The following is a 22,766-nucleotide window of genomic DNA, read 5'->3' as shown; positions in this document are numbered from 1 at the left end:
CTGTTTCCTCAGTTGCTGCACTGCTCAGAAAATAATCTTAGTTCTGTTGTAGGCCAGTAATTAAAAAAAATGCTTTGCAGTGTAGAACTTTGATGGTATTCTTGTGCATTGCAAGTGAAATGTACCTTCTAAGTGGCGATTCCTCATCCATGCTTCTAGTTATACCCATTAACCTGTTAATGTGTTCATTTATAGCATTCACGTTTTTTAATCAAAGCACTGTTTAGTATAGTGTGGTATCTCTCAAAGTCTGTTATTTAATGCTCTTTTACATCTAGATTTTTGTTCCTGCTTGAAAATACAACAGTTCTCCAAGATTATGTTTTCATAGTTGATAGCTACTAGTAGGTAAATGAAGAAGTCCAGTGTTTCCCAGGGGCCATTAAATAGTGTTTAATGTTTTTCTTGGGAGTATTATCAAACTGGACATAGTATAAATATCTAGCTCATCTTATGGCAGCACTAAGATCCTATTTCTGCCCTATCCTTGCAGTAGGTCCCGCATGCTCCTGTTGTATAGTAGCCACTTCAGTCAGTAGTAATCTTAAGTTCTAATGGAAATTTAGCTTCCAGTCCTACAAAATTTTCCAGGTGCTTCAGACTTTGAAAATCAATTTTCCACAGTGCTGAGAGGTTGTCAGACAACTCTCTTCTAACAAATTATGAACACCTGATTTTAATTTCTTAATGTGTTAAGTACCACTCCACTACTGACATCTTCCCAACTCATCACTGAAATGGAAGATGCATTGCACAGAAAAAGATGGTACACATTATATTACATACAGCACACACTTGTTCTGAACACTACTTTATTTGCCTCTCTCCCTTCAACACCAGGATAAAATGTCAAGAGGACTATAATTGCGACAGTTTTCTCCTCATATGCATATCATTATCTTTTTGTTCACTGATTTTTAACATTTCATTTTGTTCCTCTATTAAATTTTCTGAAAATTCCTGGCGCTTCATCAGCAGAAGAGATGTTTTTACCTTGTACTGTTTACTTTTATACTGCTTAAGAGTCCATCAAAGACATCTATGCCAGTAATGCATCAATTATTCTTGAATCTTCCAATTAAAATATACTAGAAAAATAGCTTAATCTTTACCAGCACTTAATGTATTATCTGAATTTCATCATACATGAGGGAAATAGCTTTAAACTGGAAGAGGGTAGATTTAGACTACATATTAGAAGGAAATTCTTTACTGCGAGTATGGTGAGACACTGAAACAGATTGCCTAAAGAGGTTGTGGATGCACCTTTCCTTTAGGCATTCAAAGCCAGGCTGGATGGGGCTTTGAGCAACTTAGTCTAGTGGGAGGTGTCCCTGCCTGTAGCAGGGGCTTGGAACTACGTGATCCTAAAGGTCCCTTCCAAACAAAACCTTTTTTTTTTTTTTTTTTAAGTGAACAAAATGTCAAACAACTGAAAGCACTTGATTAATACTAACTGCCTTCCTATCCCATATACTGAACAAATTCCTAACAGGATTCTTTGTATATTCATTCTACAGTATGTTCATGAAATTAGGTAACGGCCGGGATGAGACTTTGTTGTGTTCTTCATATGGCTTCTAAAACATCTCAAAATATAAACATAATTGGGGGAAAATGGGAAATTGTAACATACAATTAGAATTTCAGTGCGTAGACAACACTGAAGTTTCTGAAAAGTTTCTCTGTCTATGAATGTATTTATCCTTACTTTATTCTACTGAGTGAAAAAACAGATGTTAATCTGGGAAGATCCAAAAGCACCTCTTTCTATTTATTCAAGCTAGAGAATTTTATTGTAGTACTGTTTGATGTTCATGAAGTTGAGTAGTCTGCTAAACAGCAATAGAAAATAATAGTAAAGGCAAAATATGGCTTATGTTCAGATGTCAGTCTGATGTGAGTGGATTTTCAGAATTTTGAACACTTCAGCTATTAATAATTTTCTCTCTGCAGAGAAGTCAAATCTGGTAATTATTTAGAATTAGTTATTACAATTTCAACCACCTAATAATCAAGAATATCTCAGGAAAAAAAAAAAAGAAAAAAAAAAAAAGAAGGGGAAAAAAGAAAACTTTGAAAGGGTAAGTAGTCTCATCACCAGGAAAGAAAATTGAATCAGTTAGAAAACCTTAAGGCAGACATGGCACTTCTGGAGGAGATGCCCCTTTCCAAGTAAAATACAAACACTTATGTAAGAGAGACAGGGTGGAACTAGCTGTGCCTAATGATTTTTTTCCCCAGAGCAAGGGATGTTCCTGTCTTGTTTAATAAAACTAAAATTCAGGCTCTGAAAGCTACAGAACAGGAGCTTATTGACCGTTGCTGAGTACTAAAGTGACTGGTTAAAGATTCACTTGTCCTTAATCAAGATGACCCTAAACTTTTTATGAAAGTTACCAGGGGGTATGATCTGACACTTGTTCACTATGTCTAGTGTTATTCTTTCACTCTTGTAAGAATTTTTTTTTGTAGATAAATGCAGAAAGATTTATCCCTTTAATTCTCTAGCTTTAATAACCATGGGCTATTCCCTTAATGATTTAGAATTGCATGACGCGGGAGACAGTTAAACTTAGTTTACAAGAGAATAATTTCACTTTCAGGCTGTGCCCGGCTATTTGACAAGATTGTAAGCAAGGAAACTCTCTCTTCCCAAGGAAGGCAACTGTAGTTAGATAAGCACTTTTAGCTTGGCATTGGTGGAGGAACAAACAGTCTGGATATCCTCCATGCTACTGATTTCCTTGCCTTTCTTTGTGGAAATACAGCTTGTCATGTGTTGAAGACAGCACAGAACTTATCCAAACAAAAAATATCCTGGGGAAAAAAAAAAAAAAAAAAAAAAAAAGTTACTTCTCAATTTAATCAGGTTCCTGTCCCACTTACAGTGGAGCTATAGAAGCAGCTGGGGAGAAGATAGGAGTGAAGGCTGGAGAGAGTAGGACTAATCTTTTCAGATGACCAAGTCTGAAATCTATATTTTTACTACAACTTTGCTTGGTGGTGGCAAAAAGGGCCTAGTGGGACAAATTTGCTTTTAATGCCACAGAACTTCTGTTCCTCAGAAAACAATTTATATATAACCTCAGTTCTCTTGTTTACGGCTGTAACATCAGCTATCAACTGCCTGCTATATTTGTTATGTCTGGTTTTAACTGCATGCTGAAGAGTAGGCACCTAAGCAAGAAGATGACTAGTGTATTGACTCAAAGAACAATTTACCAAAAATACTCTGCAGGTATTTGGAGCCTTTCTCTGAACTTTTGATATGGAAAATATTATTTATGTCTAAACCAAGGATATTAGTGAAATCTTCTGTGGTATCAGTCCTATTCTTTTCTCAGTTTGTGGTTCTTTTGCTCATCTCATATTTTTTTCCACTTTTTCCAAAATCCCACCTGTATTACAATCAATTAAGTAGATTTTTCTTTTTTCCACCTAACTTTTACTGTGTACATTTTAATTTGCTGTGTATACAGAGAAGGGTTTGACTGAAACTGTCTGTGTTTTACCCAAGTCATAGATGTAGCGAAGCTGTTTTAACAAGCAACTTTAATACCTCTTTGCCCTTCTCAAGCTGCGAAAAGGGCTGTAGGGGAGCCAAGAACTTTTGCCAAAACCGTTTACCCAAATGCCTAAATATATCCTCCAACCAAACTTGTAGTATACTGAGTCAGACAGTGCTTCTGGAACAATTCTGCTTCAAGTGTTAAAATCTAAGGATGAGTAATGAAAGCACCTTTGCTGACTGCAAGTACATTAGAATAACAGAGCAAAACACACCACTGCAGACAGTCAGGAGACTAACATTAATCAAGGTGTTCACCTGTATTTTGTATTGAAGCTTCCAAAAACAAACAAAACCACTGAAAACATTCATCAGACTGAGTGAGTGGTTCCTTCATCTTGACGGTACCAGATCAACGGAGAGCTGGTTAGCTTTGAGGATTCTTGCTCTTTACTAAATAAGGCTATCACTTACACCCATCTTTTGAGCATATCCACTTTGTATTAAAGTGCCTTCATGTAGCAATACTTGAAAGCCTCCTTCAGAATTCTTTATGCCCTAAGTTTTGACTGAGCAATTTATATTAAAACCATTTCTGCTTCCCTTGCCTGTTCTCTCCCTTCTCTCTTCTCCCCCCTCTTCTTTCCTAAGTAACTGTAGGGTGAGAAAAGAAGCCGTTTTGCATTTCAGTACACTTAATGTAGCCAAGAGGTTTGTTCATTGCTGCTTTGTACTTTCAGACAAACTAGAAAATTTAGATTAATAGGTTGTTTATTCTTTTGCGTGTTCCTCAAATCAAAGGCACTGGGTTGCATTATTAAAGAAGTTTTGTGTGGCAGGCTTGGAACTGTCCTTACTGCGCCGTACGTGAAGAAAAACGATTGCTTTTCATCCCCCTCTCTTTATGCAGACTGGCACTGGAGAACTGTTAAATGTGTGTCATATACTATCACTTAAAGACCTTCCTTCTGTACAGCTGATGCTTATCTCCAATGTCATGGAATGCTTTAATGATCTGTTTTGGAACAGAACAGGAAAACGCTAGAAATAGAAACTCACATGTCTTTATATTTAAAAAAAATTAAATATTCACCAGTTTAATAAAAGGAGGTTTTGTTTAGAACACTAGTGACTGTCTGCTTCGCGGCGTTTTCAGATCTCCTCATTGGGATTCTGTTCATTTATTGTATGGTTTCTCATCCATTCAGTTAGCCATAATGCACAATTAGGGTTTCAGGGATGATCTACCCAGCCAAATTAATGAGGAAAGTATTCAATGTTATTTTGAGATGAGACCCATTGCTGAAGTATGTGGTTATTTTTTAGTAGCTGACTGAATGCATGACAGTGTCCTGATGTTCTGTACCAAATGGGTAATAGCCTACCTCCAGGTTTATAATTATGCTAGGGACTCCATTCCATTGCCATTCTGTGACAGGCCTTCAGCTTCAGAAGTGAAAAGTCTGAGGTGATGTAATTTAAGAGACAAGATTGTGCCTGTCATATAAATAAACGTAAGAGCTAAGATGTTTCTTTGCCTTATGGTTTGTACTTCAGCTCTAGCTGATGTTCAGAATGAGAAAGACAGAGCTGCATATTCAGCACTGCAATTCACTTTAAGAAATGGAAAGACTTCGACCTGTGTGTCACACCAGCGGTGCCAGGTGCACAGTGGGAAGCAAGCAGTCACAGCTATTAGGCTGGCTGAAATGATGAACTTTCTTCAGCTTGATGCAGGGTGCAATAATTATGACTTTCTTGTTTCATGTTTAGTTCCCGATTTGCAGCCCCTTTGCCTAAGAAGAGTCTGGTTTTTGTTCTGAGTGAAACTTAGTGCCTGTACTTCCATTCTGTGTGAGGTACTAGCGCTAGTAGTAGGTTCTCCAAGTCTTCTAGGAAAGAGTATTTAAAGAAAACTGCCTATAGGCTTGTTTGTAACTATACTGTCATCCTCCACCTGAGGATCATGCAGAGTTCATCTAGCCACTTCTGAATTTCACTTTATCGTGTTAGTTTACCTCTGTATCACAAATCACTGGCAATGTTGGGTTTCCCTGGCAAGGAGTCTTAAACCTTTTTTGTGGAAATGGGAGTGGTGGTGCTTTGCTTTTGTTTTGGTTTGGGTTTTTTTTATGTCTGTTCATTTGTGATCTCTGCATAGGCAAGTAGTGACTTGTAGTTCTGCTAGAAGCTGTTTTCCCAGCTTTTCAGGGGACAATCTCAACTTGAGTCTTTCCATACTGTTCAGTTGTCTGGTTTGTTCAATTGTGCCATGTCTTCCACCTTTCTAATGCTTGCAGGCCAAGGTAGCCAAGATCAAAAATTTATTATAGATCTCTATTTATAATGTTACATATTAACTTTTAGCCTATTATAAACTGCCAAGAATATGAATAAGTAGATCATTGTTCTTTTCTTGTAGAGCCGGAACTGTGATGATCCCAGACTTCCAATGGCACAGCAAGTGTTGTTTGCACTGCAATAGATCTGTGACTGAGCTGAACATTGGTACTTTTTTGAGAAAGTCATAAATATTTTTATCTTCCTAATTAATATTTCACATGTATGAATTTTACCCTGCGGGGGGGGCCAGCAGGGACAGGGAGGTGATTGTCCCCCTCTACTCTGCTCTTGTGTGGCTCCATCTGGAATACTGCGTCCAGGTCTGGAGCCTCCAGTACAAGAAAGACAGAGCTGTTGGAGAGGGTCCAGAGAAGGGCCACAATGATGATCAGGGGACTGGAGCACCTCCCCTACAAAGACAGGCTGAGGGAGCTGGGCTTGTTCAGCTTGGAGAAAAGAAGGCTGTGGGGTGACCTCATTGCAGCCTTTCAGTACCTAAAGGGTGCCTACAAACAGGAGAGGAATCAACTCTTTGAAAGGGTTGATAACTGCAGCACAAGGGGAAATGGTTTTAAGATGAGGGAGGGGAGATTTAGGTTGGATATCAGGGGGAAGTTCTTTACAGAGAGAGTGGTGAGATGCTGGAACAGGCTGCCCAGAGAGGCTGTGGATGCCCCGTCCCTGGAGGTGTTCGAGGCCACGTTGGATGGGGCCCTGGGCAGCCTGGTCTGGTATTAAATGGGGAGGTTGGTGGCCCTGCTTGTGGCAGGGGGGTTGGAGATTCATGATTCTTGAGGACCCTTCCAACCCTGGCCATTCTGTGATTCTGTGATACTGCTTTTTTCCAGTCTAATTTTTGGACATTTCTGAGTCAGATTTGGTCATAACCTGATATATCATTACCACAGAATACTAATCTTATTTATTTTTGTTACTGACCAGCAATATTCACACTTACAGGAATTAAAATACTAGATTGACAGGAAGTAGTTTTATACTGCAAAGATGAATAATAAATCATACCTGTTTGTTTTACAAATGAGTTCTATATAAACAAAACTTCTCTGTTCCTATCTGTCTTTAGTATCTGAAAGCAGGTTGTTGTAGCCACAAACTCCACTCATGTATCTCCTCATTTTCCTGTTATACCAGAAATTTCTAGTACTTGCCTAGTTTTCTTTGTGTTTACTAATAGGTATAACAGAAGGTATTTTAACAGCTTCCTTTTAACATCCAGAATAGTTAACAATTTCACACAGATATTGAAACTGGAATCTAATTTGTCTATCATTGAAAAGCTTTCATATCTACACTTATTCATAAGGAGACTTTCTAGTGGTACAGACAGCTATTCAAAAAGAAAAGGAAATCAGAAGAAAGGCTCATTAAATTCTCAAATAATTCACTGATTTGTTGTTTCAGACCTTAACTGCTAAGCAAGTAATGATGATCTTCCTTGTGCTGTACCAGTGGATTCAGAACTGTGTCCTTCATTCAGCAAAAGTCTGTTCTGGTCACAGCTGTGTATACAGAGCTGCAAGTGAATATGAGATGTGCACATAAAGGCTTTCAGCCTATTTCCCTTTGCAGCACTCATCCATTTGTTCTCTACCAAATCCCAGAAAACATCCTCCTAAATGGAAAGAGTAAAAGTAAATAGCGAGAAGATTTGTTTTTCTTCTTGATAAACATGTCATTTAAAGTGACTTTCCAAACATATCCCATTTACTGGAGATGATTTAGAAACTTCAGCATTCTGTTTATTGCCCACCAGCTTGAACCCTCAAAGCCTTGTTCTTTCTGTCAGTTTCTAATTCAGGGAGTTCATCAGCAAAGTTTTATTTATGCTTGGACTCAGGTTCTCAAGTCCAGAGTAACTTCCATATTCTCTAATAACTGAGGAGCTTTTTCTTGTAACTTGTATCTACTGAACATCCTGGAACTTTTTTGGAAGTGGTATATTTTCTGTTTGCCTTTGGGACCCACTGTATGCTAATGATTTTATTTAATCTTGAATCTCTTTGAGAGCTAGTGCTGCTAGTTTCAGAGTCCTCGGTATCGGGAGTGTGGAACAGCAAAGCAAAGCTCAAAACAGATCCAGACAGGAGATAACTCATGTGAGAGACAACTGCAAGGATGGATGTTACTTTTAAATGTGACATGAAAGTTAAAGCAATATGACTTAATACATCTATATAGCATCCCTTTATTTTGACCATCCACTTCACATAGAGTACTACTGAAATGCAGGAACATCTGATGCAGTCTGTTAGATGCAGTTCCTTTGCCAGAAACACCAGGAAGCAATCTTTTTCCCAACAGGGCAGCATGAAGAAACATTTATAATTGCGTGGAGCAAATAGGACCTTAGCTTTTAAGCTCTGCTTTGAAGGATCGAGCACATTTCCTTTGAGTCAAGAACATATGCTGAAATACATTACGTTTAAGTACTTCTTAAAGCTATGTTGCTGTATGATTTGCACCATCTGATTTTCAGACTTGTTCCATAAGTCTCACCATTGAATGGGAAAAGAAGGGCAAATGTTGCAGCAAATAAAAGGAACATGTGTTTTGTAAGTCTTTAATGGCTAGAGATACTTAAAGAGCAGCTTTCATCTTGACTCCCACTCTGATGGTTTATCATACTTGCATTTTCATGGTGGGTTGTAATTTATTTATTTATATTTTTTTTTTGCTGAACAGTCAGGATATTGTTGCACGGGAGACTCAAAAAGAATATGTAAGAGCGAAACCACAAAGAGTACAATTGTGTTAGAACAATGTCACTGAGAACCCAGTTACTAGTAAAGGTTAACACAGTGTTACTATGGATGGCCCCTCTTCCTATACATGCGTTAGTCAACAGTATTGTTTTATTCTACAAACACATCATGAATAACAGTATAACTGTATTTAGGATATTAGGCATAACTGTATTTAGGATATTAGGACTCCTGGAATTCTTTTTTTTTCTTTACTTTCTTTTTCCCCAGAATAAGGATAGCCCTATATTTCTTGAAAGTTCTGTTTTAGTTTCCTCTTTACATTCTCAGTAGCATGCATTGCAGCAGCAATCCTTACAGGAGCTTCCATAGAATACTGATCATGCTTTCTTTAGGAAAAATCACTTCTATATCATACATGGTCAGACTAATTTGCTCGCAAAGTTATCTTCTTAAAACTAAGCAGCTAAGTTGATACTCTTTTTTTTTTTTTTTCAATCATTTCATCCTTGAAGATCTTCAAACTGTCATCTGAAAGCTGAAAAGAGATTAAACAACTGAACTCTTATCTGTTTTCAGTTTCTTCAAACAAAGATTACAGTGTGGGTTTATATGTACCTCCAGTAGATGGCCTTTGTTTTCTCTGGAAAGCCCTGTGCAGCAATAAGAAACTGTCCTTTCATTTTCTCCAACAAGAGGCACTCTTTTGTCTAATTTTTTTACCCTTCCCTGATTACCATAATATATGCATACTATCAGTGTTAGGACATAATGCTGAAGAATTTAGAGCATTTCCTTTAACCTTCGTCCAGCAGAATATTTTTAATTTGCAGTTCACAGTAGATGGTCCATGGAAGTGTATTAAACTGTGAAATAGATTTCATTTAAACTTTGTAAAAAATGCATGATGTCTATGTGAGGCTTTCTGGATTAATGGACACTTGAAGAGTTAAGAACTTGCTGTGCTAAAAGTTCAAGAATGCCCAACAATTTTTATTTATTTTTAATGAATGTTTATGGTCATTTTAAAATATATGGCAGATACAGAAAAAAGTACCTTATTTCATTTTCTCTCCCCCTTTTTTTTGGGGAGGGAAAGGGGGGGGGGGGGAAGGGGAAGGGCCACACTGCTCCCTGGAGAACTGAAGAGTTAAAATCAAGAGTGAAGTTACAGAACTGTGGCCAAAAAAGGGGTAGTTGGATGCATTGTTGTTTCAAGTTTCTCTTAGTGCATTCATTCTGCTTTGCATTCAGACCAGTTCTGTAGTGGTAGTCATTTATAATCATTAATCTAGCTCATTGATATTGTAATGGGCTGCAGACATTCTCTGTGGAGCTTACATGCTCCACTGCATTTCCTTCTAAATAACTAATGACTTCTTCAGTCTTGTCATTAACCAGATTACCTTCCTACATCCACTTATTGACTTGTTTGGTTTCAGGTTCATTTTCTTCTTAGTTTTTTACACTCATAAAAATGACTTGGTTTCAGAGTGTTTGAGAGCACTTTATCTGATTAAAAAACATTATCAAACCATAAGTTTATATATACCACAATGCTTGTTTTTTGTGAATAGATGCTTTAACTGTTGACCCAGAGGCTCTTTAAAAATGTCCTTTCCTTTCATACTGTTTTCCTCAGCATTTGTAATCTGTAAAAGACTGGAGAAAACTAGCCAGTGGTCTGGGTACATAGGATGATGCTGCACGGTCTGTGGAAAAACTATGTATAAATATTCATTGCAGTACAGTCAAAGAATGGCCAGGATTATGAATGTTTTTATTACACAAGCTTACAGAGAAAGTTATGTGCTGGACCTTTCAGTGCTTTGTGGATCACAACTAGCTTCAGCCACAATGAACTTACTGCTTTACATTATGACATACTAAACTATGCTGAAACGTTCCCTCAGTCTTTCATGATGTGTTTGTAGAAACTGCACTGTTCCTTGAAAGCCTCTTCTGAAACAGTTTAAAGTCCAAAACATTTTAGTTTCGTTCATTGTTGATTGTTGCTCTTCATGCTTTTATACGCCATGTTGAAGTCTGAAACATTTGGGAGATTCAAAGTATTTCAAATACTTGATTCTACTGGAACTGGGTCACCAGAACCTTTGGTTGATGTTTTTTGGAAAGGTCTTAGACCTGAGATTGCTACAGCAATCTGCAGCATTTCTGCAGTTCATTGTATGTCACTTCTTTCCTCTTTAACCCTCACTTCTTTTTCCTTCTAGCCCAATCTCATAGCTTTTCTTACGATTTCAAACCTGCTGTGCTTGACACTAATGAGTTGTTTGCCAGCTAAATATACTTCTTCAGTTCCCAAAGCAGAGATGAAATACTAAGCAGTAGCTGAAGGCTGTGTGCCTCTCCTTGGCCATAGTCCCATTACTGTCACTAGACCCACTACACATCTGAGGGAGGAGGCGTTGCACGTAAGGTCCCGTATTGCATGAGATGCAGCTGCATACCACCTGCCCATTTACTCTGCCTTTCTCGTGATGTGTAGCTATGAATTCTTCAGTTGTTTTGAAGATCTTAAGCTTAATGACAACTTGTTTTCTTGAATGGAGCCTGATCCACATCTTGCCTAAAGATTATTGACGCTGCCTGAGAGCCTGGGGAAATGTTGATGGTCCCCTCTAGTGAAGTGTAGCCGGCATTCCTGTACTTCACTATTAAGATTGTTGTGGGTCCCGTTTCAAGTGGTTGAGCAGTCTGCCCCCCAGATGGCCAGAACTCCTGCGGGAATGTTTGCTCCTTATTGTTGACACGACCATATAGCTCTGGCATTGGATTGATTATTTTCTCAATCAGCAACTGAAAGCTCCTCAAAATGAAGAAAATCAACTGTTGAACAAGATAGAAGCACTTGGAAGATCTGCTGATTGCATCTTAAGTGACATGACAGTGAAAGGGAAAAAATGGTGTCACGGACAGCACATACAAAGAATGGTAAATGTAACAGCACTTCAGTTGTAAATTAATCTCACTTTGAAATTGTAACTTATTTATGATTTTCCAGTTTATATTTCTGAAGAGACAATCTTGGTTTGGTTTTACATATATTTGGTAGATTAAAACGCCTCTTGCTATCTAATGTCATTTCTCTTTTTAGCTGTTTACAGACTGAGGAGTGATTTCTGCTGGGCCACTGGCTGATGGTCAGCCAAAAATATACAGAATATTTGTTACTACACTTAACTTTAGATATTGGGACATTCTTAGCATTTCTTACTTTGCTTTTTTAATGTATCTAACACATGATAGAAAGCCATACATTCTCACACTGTAGTCCACCAAACAAGCCTTTTCATTTGCTTCAAGCCAATGTCCTTTGGAAAACGCTAAATGTCCTTTTAGACCTTACTCACAGATCTGAGTGTAGATTTAGTATTATCTATGCTTTTGAATATACACAGGATTATCTTGCGAAGAAGGCTACATGAAGAAAACTGGGTATCTGTGTAGCAAATAGTTTTATCTACTACTTGCTTTCTTTAGTCAGTAATGTATCTGACAGATTTAAACCGGGCTTTTTTTTTTTGTTTATCTTCTTCCATCTTTGGGGTTGTTCAGCCTGAAGAAGAGAAGGCTTCAGAGTGATTTCACCACTGCCTTTCAATACTCAAGGGGAACATAAAAATATGGAGAGTAATTTTTTATATTGTCTGATAGTGATGGGACAAGGGGGAAGTTTTAAACTAAGAGAAGAAATTTCAAGTAGATATAAGGAGAAACTTATTTACTTAGAGAATGATGAGGCACTGGCACATGTTGCTCAGAGAAGCTGTGGATGCCCCATGCCTGGAGGCATTTAAGGCTAGGTTGGCTGGGGTCTTGAGCAACCTGATGGAGCGGGAGATACAGGGGTGTTGGAACGAGATGGTCTTCACGGTTCCTTCCAACCCAAGCCATTCCATGGTGATCTACTTCTGAAAATACCTCCAAAAGTTATGGTTAATTCTTCTTTCTTACTGCTTGCTGTTCTTGCTCTTCAGGAGTTCTGAATTCGTTAAAATCCAACTTCATCCGAAGTCCCATCCTGCAGTTAAAAGAAGAAATGAAAAAGTTAACATCATCTTTAGTGTTTCATTAGATTTTAGTGTTTAAGTTACCAAAGTTCATACTTGAGTCATGTTTCAGGCTATCTGTGGATTGAGGAATACTGCATTGATGATGGTTAAACTTCCACTGTTGGAATGTTTTCTTTACATTTTTTTGTTTTGTTTCTAATAAAGTTTAAATTCTTCAGTTTCTGGATGTGCCATGCTAGCCACATGAGCATGCCACATCATAGCCTTTGGACTGCACCTTTGGCAATGCTCATCCTGCCCTTAGTGACACTCACTCTAAGCTGAAGGAATGCTGCCACATGAAATGTTTTATACTGTAAGATAATTATGGGGAATTTGAAAAGAACTAGAGGATAATTGAAAGTTTGCATAAACACCAAGATTCTGGATTCTGGAGATAGAATTGCAGCAGTTCTATACAGATTCATGTTTTGTTTTTTGTTAACCTGACAAATGGCTTATTGATGACACAGTTCAAGATCGAGGGGCAAAAATAACCACATTATCTAGAGATTTTCATTTTTTAAAACATCTTTGGCTCACTCAAAACATGGTGCCACTGGAGCTTTGCCTGAAATAAGCCATCTTTTCAGTGGGGTTACTGTTCATTTGAACTGTCAAGATTCCCTTTCGAACTAATGTTTTTATTCTTTATGTCAACTGCAGATAAATCTTTTCCTTCTTACCTGAGTACTTAAAAAAGCTCTCTGCTCAACCACAGTGTTAATCCTTTCTAACGGTTCTCTCTTTCAGCACTACCCCGACAAATCTTTTTGGTCAGTCTGCTTTAGCTCTCCACTGTATTTGTCTTGAGTCCAAGTGAATCTTACTAAATCTCCGTCACTCTTTTCATTTTTTCTGTATCTTAAGCTGGGTCTTTCTGTGTGTTATCAGGAGTCACCTAAGTTTGCTGTTTGCAGCCATGATCCTTTGTGGAGCACAGAATACCTTGTGAAGGCTAGTTGCCTGTAGCAACGCTCTTACATCTGGTTCTGGCAGGATTTTGCAAATGTTTTCATATGTCCGTAGAAATAATCTGGCGCTTCAAGCACCGCTCTGGAAGAATTCAGCTACAGAACCAAACTCTAGCAGCAGAATGCATTCTTCAGATATCCTGCCTGCCTTTGCTGTCATGTCAGATGGTCTTTTGAGAACACCTTGGGATCCCTTCTGGAGGGATCGAAATGATATCAGTGGAAAAACAGGATTTGCGAGTAACCTGAAGTCAGCTGCTGCTTTAACATAGGAAAGATGCTAGAAGATGAGTCTTAAGAATGTGTCTGATATCAGAGTGTTAACAAACGATCTTAGCAACTGTAATACAAATAAAGCCAGTTGTCCTGAACCTACCTTTAATTAGAAGACCATTAATGACAATAAGGATCATTAATGACAATAGTATTGCATACTCTTCAACTTCTGAATTTAAACATTTTCAGCAGGAAATTACCTGAGCCTAAGTTTATCTCTCCTGAAAAGGGAGGTTCTGCTTTCTCTCTTTACATTTTGGATCTGGCTTCTGTTTATTTTATCTCTTCTCGTTGGTAAAAAAAAATGAATCAATCAAAGAAACAGTGGTTGAAAAAAACAGTGGTTTTTATTTTCTTTCAAAATCTTCCTAAATAATCATTTCCTCAAGTTAGAACAACAGGTCTTCTTCCTGATAGTTTATAAAATCTCTCAATGTAAAATTTTATAAATTTATTGCTGATCAAGTGCTATGCTTAGATTCATTTTCCTAGAGCTCATGGTTTTCTGTTTGCTACTAGTGCCAGATGCATGGAGAGCTGAGGACATTAGGTTATCACTGTCCTGCAAATAAGATATGAAGAGCACAGCCTCTTAGTCAGATGGAAGTTGTGAAATTGTGTTATTAACTATGAGTGTGTTTATATTGCTCTTTTTGTAGAATTGCAACTCCTGTAGGCAGCATGAGAACATCTGGACTTTTATTTTCAGAGGCTTTTTCTTTTTTATTTGTTTTTTGTAAATATAAAGAGAAAATCCTAAGGATGTGATAGTGTGTATATCAGAAACTCTAAAAATCTAAAGGCCAGGAAAGATTCTCCCAACATTTCAAAGTACATTTTGTTATTTATTGGGCTTTTCTCTGTTATATTTCCAGGAGACTGATTTACCGTGATTATGACTTTATGACTCCTGAATGACTTCATGGCTGTGGTAGAAAAACAATCTGTGGAAATTTTGTGTCCTACCATAATCCTGAGTGGAAAGCTACATTGCCCAGGGCTCCAGCCTTCTTGGATAGCTTTATATACAAGATGATGAATATAAATTTAAGTTTCTTATTCCCATCAAGGCAATCATTCTGTTTCTGGGGAGTTACTAATGTGACTTTTTGGGTCAAATTTCATACACCAACTGCAATAAGTATTCTCCTACTGCTTTTGGCATATTTATAGCTGTCATAGGTTGTGACAGCACTGTAGATAACTATGTCTTGTGCCGAAAGCAGCCTAGATACAGCAGCAGTGACTTCAGTTCAGGCTGTCCTAAATATTTATTGGCTTCCTAGGTAGATTTTACAGCCTTCACTGAGCTCCAGGCATCTGTGGCTAGGCTGCTGTCAACATGAAAGATTTTAAAGCTTTAAAGATAGCTCAGGTGTGTTTACAATACACCTCATTCAGGACACCAATAGCAGGCTAAATGCATCATTTAGCATTCCTAGAGCTTGCTTTGCTTTGTGTTAGGTGCCACCTGTCAGCTACACACAAACAGGAAACAGAAGTGGTAGAAGAGTCTAGGTTTTAAAAGCCAGGGAAATACAAAGCAGCTGCCTTCAAGTGCTGGCCATTTTTATCCAGAAAGTGGTTATGTTTGTTTTCCAAGACTGTACCACTTGGATGAACATCTCTGGCCACTGTGTCTCTGAAATGTGAGGACAAGTCTCCCTTGGCATTAATGGACAATAAACTGATCTTGGATGGTGAGATCTGGTGGACAACAGTCTGGATTTTGCTAGTATCATGACAGCAGCAGCAGTACACAGACTAGGCAGGAGTCTGGAGATGAGTACAGCAAAAATTGTGAGTAAACAGTTAAAGAGCTTCCTCTTCATCTTTAGCCATACCAATTTACTTTTCTTTTTCTGTTAAGTCTCCCAGCTCCTTCTTAGTGGACTGCTGTTTTAGAATCACTCTGCAATTTATTGATTAGCTATCTTGCAGTAGAAAAGTGTTACTTTGAAATGAAGATGGTTAATGTGGAGATTGCAGTTTCTCTTCATCCTTAAGCACGTGAGATGATCAAGTTTGTTGCACTGTGAAATCATGGTAGAGTGTATATATTTCTCTGCTATAGGGTCAGCCTTAAACTCTTTGATTTGCTTCATTTGTTACTGGAACTTGAGATATAGTAATTTTGTGGTAGCAACCAAAGTGGCAGTTGTGGATTCCAATTTTCACTTATTCTGACTGATACCTTCCTTCTTTTCTTTCTTTCTTCATCTTGCAGCATTGGAGACTATTTACTCAGCTGTGGCCTGGAGACAGGAAGGAGCAATGTGGTCATACACCAAACTGCCCTTGTTTATTCCAAGCAGCTCTTGGCAGGCAGTATGGTTCATGGGCAAAAGTAATTTTCTGTATGGTCTTCGCTGACCTTGCTGTAGGGAATAAGAAAACAGTCATCACAGAAAGCTGTAGACACCTCCTAGGGTCTGCGGTGATCCCCCTTCCTGTTTAATAGGTATCCATTCCTAGTCAGAGAAATCGGTATGATTTACTGGTCAGATGCCTGGGGTGTCTACAGGCTGAGTTATGTTATGGTCTAAAAGCCTGCATGCTTTGGTGACTCATTTGAGGGTGCATTCTCTCCAGGCATAAGCAGCAAGAAGAATAAGAGTAAAGAACAAGCTTCTTCCTTTACAGAAGGAACTTCTCTGTGCTGCTTCAGCTTTGCATGCAGTTCCCATCTAAATAGACTACTTGCTCAAAGGCCAGAACTGTAATTAATTCTTCACTTGTACTGAAAATAAATGTTGCCTTCTGATTTGCTGGCTGGGGAGGATATCTGCTATCCTTTCCTAATGTCCTTTTAGGCAGACTTCTGCTTTAGCTATATGTTGCTTTGTGGTTTTCCGGTGGAGGAATAAGGATGGTGCTCTAATTCAAAACAAAGAATGAGGAGTAAAAGACAACATAAATGATTATTAAGTTTTAAAAACACATTAATTCCAGGCAATGAGATATCTTTGTGCCTCAAAACTAATGCTTACTTAGGGCCCAGTTACCCTGTTAAGCTGCTTTTGTCTGGAAACCTGACAGAGTCTGTGAACAGCTTTCACAGAAAACCTCCTCCTACCTTTGAGGAGAAAGATAAGGCTAAGATTCAGAAGTCTGTGGGAGAATTATCCTCCCGGAACTTGTCTGCTCCGAACGCATGAGGGATGCTCTGTACAATGCTGGCCACTCCACTGTGAAAATGTTAGGGGAACAAAGCAGAGCGACAGGTATGATTGGGCAAAGTGTGGGAAGTAAAATAAACAGATTTAACTTCAAATCAATATAGTTGTCAGTTAAACAGACTGTAAAAAAGGAATTGTTTTATTGGCATGCTGACAAATGGATGGAAAAAAAAACCAGAGAGCCAGAGGTGCAAGGATGCATAAATAGGAATTGAACTTAAGCGAACCAGAAGTGTAACCTGAATATTGGATCAAGCTTCCAAATGGTGTGACTGCTTGAGGACTAACACGTAAACTCTTTAGGTAAAGATCAGGATTCTAATGCCCACTGTTATTAAGAGCTAGATTTAGAAGTTCTTGAAGAGTAGCCCACACCATACTTTTCAACTGTGAGAAAATGTGTTTCAGAAGAGTTTTTTTATGCCCACCTACTAACCTTCTCCCTGTGTTGAGCTAGTTGAAGATGATTTCATGAAGCTTGCATGTTCTTTAAATGATCAAAGAGCTTCTTTAAGAAATTAGGACCAAAATCTGTATTGCTATAAATGAATGTCAACATAACAAAACAAAAGAGAAGAAATTTTCTCTTTCTATGTTTAATGAAATATAAATTGTGACCTGGCATTTGGCTGAAAAATCTGTTAAAAATAGCAGTTTACTGCTTGTAGTAAGCAGGACACTTTCAATAGTATCTTGTGGTTATACTTAAAAGCTCAGTGGTACTGGACACCCTCATAGCCCAAGCTCAGTCACATGATGGCTGAAAGACCAAGTGTCTTCAACAGAGATCAGCCTCTGAATTGCATTTTAGTTAGAAATGACAATACAAAAGAAGTTATAGTGCCCTCCATATTCTCTAAGGTATTTCACGTTTCAGTGCCATCAAAGAAATCTAAATTCAGTTCTTATGTGGGAAGAAGAGAGATTCTGATGTATTTATCCCTGTAGAAGAGCAGGCTGTACAAATCCCTATAATGGTATTGTGACCTGCACAAGCTGGGACTCCCTTGTATTCTTTCTGATTTCTGACTGCAGAGCTGGCTTTTCCAGGCTGAACAAAATGTTTCTACTTATTGTTCAAAATAACCTTTTAGTACCATGACTTGAAATCAAGGGTACTTTATCAAGTAGAAAGTCCTCCCGAGAGCAGTGTGAAATAAATAATTCTAGGTAGTGTCTGTCTTATAGTTTTCTGAACAGAAAATATATTAGCTCTCTCCCCTCTTTCCTCCAGTTCCCTCACTAATAACGTAGGTAAAGTCTGTAACCTGATTTTGATGTCAGTGATCCCGCAATGTTTCTGTAGTCAGCACTGAAAAAATTACTGTGGCTGGGTTGGACATTGCAGTGAAATGTCCTTTGGTGCTGCATACCTGGCTCTTGAAATGTCTGACAGAGTTGTAGCATTTTCCCTTTCTCTTAGTTTTTCTTTTCTCTTAGTGGAACCATCTAGCTTTGAGATAGCAAGAAGTTGTGGCTGCCAGCTGGGATAGGTATATTTGGTTGATTATTTGAATGGGAGCTTAGGGGTGATGGAAGGTTAAGATGTGTCTCTGGTAACAGAACTGATGTTCTGTACCTCAGTCCTAATGCCTGTGCCCTTTGGATTCCCTCCCCAACTACTGCTTGGCTCTACTTCCACCCCTGGCTCTTTCTTTCATACTTCACATTTTTCTGTATATAGAAGTACTGCAAAATTGCTGCCATTCAGCTAGTCTTCTCCATAACTCCAGTCCACAGGCTTTTGGACCATGAACACACAATCAGGTTGGGCTTTTTGACAACAATATATTTCCATTCCCTTGGGATCCTATAAAATTCCATAAGATTCACCTCTATGACTCCTTTTGCTGAACCACAGAGGCCTTTCTTGACCATCCTTTCACAAAGCAGCTCCCAAAAACATAAATCATTTGATTGCTCTTCTTGTGTTTCTTGGATCTTAGTTCTCTGCTTCCTATAATACAGTGACCAGATTTGTACACATTATTCCAAAAAGAGACCGTCCAGCTGCCTTACCAAATGCCAAAGTAATAACGTCTGTGGTTTATACTCTGTAGCCTTCCATATACAACCCCAAAGCCTTGTTTGCCTTTGTTACTGCTGCCAGATGTTCTGTGGATGGTTTTCAGGCTTATTGTGGTGAATGTCATCATGCCAGCAAATTTCAGCAAATTTAAGTGACTTTGAAATGATTCTTTTTTCCACATTCAAGTCAAACCAAACTGTGTTGTCACTTGAAACTGCGCTGTTTTGGTTACCTCTTTGTCACACTGAATCACCACTACCTGCTAGCAGCTTCTCTGATGGAAATGCTTTAGAAGTGTTTCCCCTCTATTAGGCCCCTGGTTGTCTGGTTCACTTGAAGTCCCATCTGCAGAGTCCAGCTCTGAGGGCCTAGGCAATAAGGAAGTGGATTTATTGTTGCTACGTATTCAGTCTTAAAACGAGGGTAGAAAAGAGCATGAATTTTTTCAAGAGATGAAGCATGGGGAGAGATCATCCTGTAAAAAAATTGTGATTTTCTCACCTCTCCTTTCCTGCAGATTTGCTGACAGCACAGGAATACCACTGCCTACTGCAGCTGCTCTGCCCTGACTTCCCTATGGAACTCACTCAGAAAGCAGCAAGGTGGGTTCTCATCTACTCTTTTAGAGCAAGATCAGTCCTGCACAAGTGGACTTGGGAACTAGGTTTGTGGATAAAGGTACGAACAGAGACCTTCAGCTTTTAAGATTCTGGGGAAAAGAGATATCATGATTTGGGGTTAAAAACAGTGTTTTTTCTAGCAATGAGAAAGAATATATATTTAAAGCATATGAATGCAGAATATTGCTCTAAATTCAAGGTGAGTTGCATTTAATGTTAGCCAATGTGTTTTAACTGATATCATTTAAAATGTATTTATCAACCAGCTTCCTGTGGTTGATCACATTTAAAAGGTACTAAACTCAGGTAAATTGCTAATGTTTTAAAGTACTTTAGCTAAGAACATGGTTGCTAATCTGTTCGAAATTTTATTTTAATATAGGCAAGGCCTAAAGCAGATAGATGGCTCAGGGCACTGATAATGTGATATGGGACTTTTTTACTGACAGTGTTTGTTGGTTCCAGTCCAGCCCAGACAGTTAGAATAGAATCATAGAATCACTCAGGTTGGAAAAGACCTTGAAGATCATGGAGTCCAACCACGACCTAAGCATACTGCCCCAACTCTAACAACCCTCTGCTAAATCATGTCCCTGAGCACCACGTCCAAATGGCTTTTAAACACATCCAGGGATGGTGACTCAACCACCTCCTTGGGGAGCCTATTCCAGTGCTTAACAACCCTGTTCTTCTGTAAAGAATTGTTTCCTGATATCCAACCTAAACTTACCCTGGTGCAACCTGAGGCCATTTCCCCTCATCCTGTCACCTGTCACCAGTGAGAAGAGACCAACCCTGCTCTTGCTGTAAGCACCTTTCAGATATTGGAAGAGAGCAATAACGTCTGTCCTCAGCCGCCTTTTCCCCAGACTGAACATCCCCAGTTCCTTCAGTCTCTCCTTGTAGGGCATAGTCTCCAAGCCCTTCACAAGCCTTCTTGCCTTTCTTTGGACCTGCTCCAGCACCTCAATGTCCTTTCTGTACTGAGGTGCCCAAAACTGAACACGGTACTTGAGGTGAGATCTCACCAATGCTGAGTACAGGGGCAGGATGACTTCCCTTGTCCTGCTCACCACTCCATTCCTGATCCAAGTCAGGATACCCCTGGTCTTCTTGGCCACCTGGGCACACTGCTGGCTCATATTCAGCCAACTGTCCATCAGTTGATTATTAACTATCTGATAGTGAAAATGTAATACAATATATGCATCTTTTGGGATAGGGGGTCTTCTCAGATCTTATGTCTTAGATCACAGCAAGATTACTGAATGAATACTTTATTCCTAGCCATCTCAGTAGAAGGGGCATGGAAATTAAAGTGTTCTAGTGGACACAGATATAACGCTGGAAACAGAATCCAGGCACGTGATCAGGATATTAGCTGCTCCTTTGTTGTTCATGGCCTGAATAATGAAGAGGTCCTTGTTTTTAGTATTTTTAATTTCTTTCTTCAGCATCAGAGTCTCTTGAAAATAATACTAAGACAGGAGAGTGAAAAAGTGTTATCCATCTGCCAGTACTTCCACCTGGCTGACTGAATTCTTCCCTGGTACCTATGTCTTGGTATCTGAATTAAAGCTGTGCTGCTTCAATTAATACTAAAAGATGAGTGCTGCTTTTCCCTCTGGCTCATCCGTGTGCCTTCTGGGCCCAACAAAGTGCAGTTGCTTGGCCTCCAGTGCCAGACTGGGAAAGAATGCTAACCCTGCAGCAGGAATATATCTGCTGCTTCCTTTCATGGAGGTACAACAGCACCAGTCCCATGTGTGGGTGTGCATTTCATAGGGTTCCAGCTGAGCTGAGCAGGAATTTGTGATGGTGCATGAAAGGAGACTTCAGCATATCTACACATGTTATGATGTTTGTGTCAAGGAATTTAATCCACAAGGCTGCTGTAAACTAGAGGCCCCATTCAGGGGCCTGCTGCACTGTTGTGTGCATGCCTTAGAGACAGGCGAGCAGGCTTTGAGAGCAGGTGTTAGAGAGAAACGAAATCTCTGTCAGATGCACCCCAGCTCAGGTGGGGATGACCTCACTCTTGTTGCTGGCTGGTTAAGATTTACTTAGACAATGCTATTACTCTGTTGGAAGATAATCCGATTGAGCAATTTTAATAAAACTTGCCATATTTCTGAAACATCTTTCTCTTTGCTTCCAGTTGTTGCTCTTTTTTTCCTTTTTCACATCCCATGCTGCTACTCAGTCCAGTTCCCACTTCCTATCGTTCTCTCTGGTTCTGCCTGTCAGAAACGTGAATCAGTCTTCTGGAAGCAGCTGTTTGAGTCCTTGAAGAGTGGGAATGGCACACAGAGACCTCCTGACACTGTTCCTCTTTCACTCTGCACAATCCCAGCAATTTTGTTGCTAATTTGCCTTGGGAAAGGAATTCAGGTGTGGCAGTAGCCACAGTGTTTGCTGATACAGCCAGAAGCTGTGTCATTATTGGAGCTCCTAGGAAGAAAGCAGTCATAGTTGTATTCTCTGTGCTGCATGATTGAGATGATCTCACAACACGGTACTCTCCACTTGTCCAGGAGCTGTTGCTATGCACTGATAACAAACACTGGAAGGGAGTAAGACCTGGCAATGTTAGAGGAACAGAGGTTACAACAGTATTGGTTTTGTTAGCATGACACCAGAGACCTCTATTTTTCTATTCCTGGTGCCACACAGATGCAGAGGTGGTCATGCTGCCCAAAAAACAAGTTATGTGTGTCTATGAGACTTCTTGGACATTTTTTTCTTCAAAGGGTCATAGGCATTAGCATGTTAAAGATTTTTATCTACAGAGATACCTTTGATCTTCAGAGGCACCTTCTGGCTTTCTGAATCATGAAACTGCAAAGGACAGAAAAGGAAGAAATTTTTCCTGTTTGGTGCTGGAATCTCAGGACCTTACCAGAGCACTGATTTTTCTCTTGTAATAAACACAAGGACCTCACTGCCTGCCTGGAGTAGTGTGAGCAGAGTAGTACATAGAGTAAGTACATAAACAGTCCTGAGCTGGTTTATGCGGTATGGGAGCTTACATTGCA

At 39.1% G+C, this 22,766-nt stretch overlaps 1 protein-coding gene across 1 annotated transcript in view; it reads left to right on the top strand.

The window, feature by feature from the left end:
• CSTPP1 (centriolar satellite-associated tubulin polyglutamylase complex regulator 1) overlaps positions 1-22,766 on the top strand; it is an 84,388-nt gene that overhangs the window by 48,775 nt on the left and 12,847 nt on the right. Inside the window, exon 4 of the mRNA XM_052694885.1 lies at positions 19,629-19,713. Coding sequence (XP_052550845.1) covers positions 19,629-19,713 — 85 coding nt within the window. The remainder of the gene's footprint in view (positions 1-19,628; positions 19,714-22,766) is intronic.

This window comes from Tympanuchus pallidicinctus, unplaced genomic scaffold (genome assembly GCF_026119805.1).
Source record: "Tympanuchus pallidicinctus isolate F22 unplaced genomic scaffold, pur_lepc_1.0 scaffold3, whole genome shotgun sequence".
NCBI lineage: Eukaryota > Metazoa > Chordata > Aves > Galliformes > Phasianidae > Tympanuchus > Tympanuchus pallidicinctus.
Note: the sequence above shows the minus strand (reverse complement) of the source record. Positions and strands in the feature narration are given on the sequence as shown.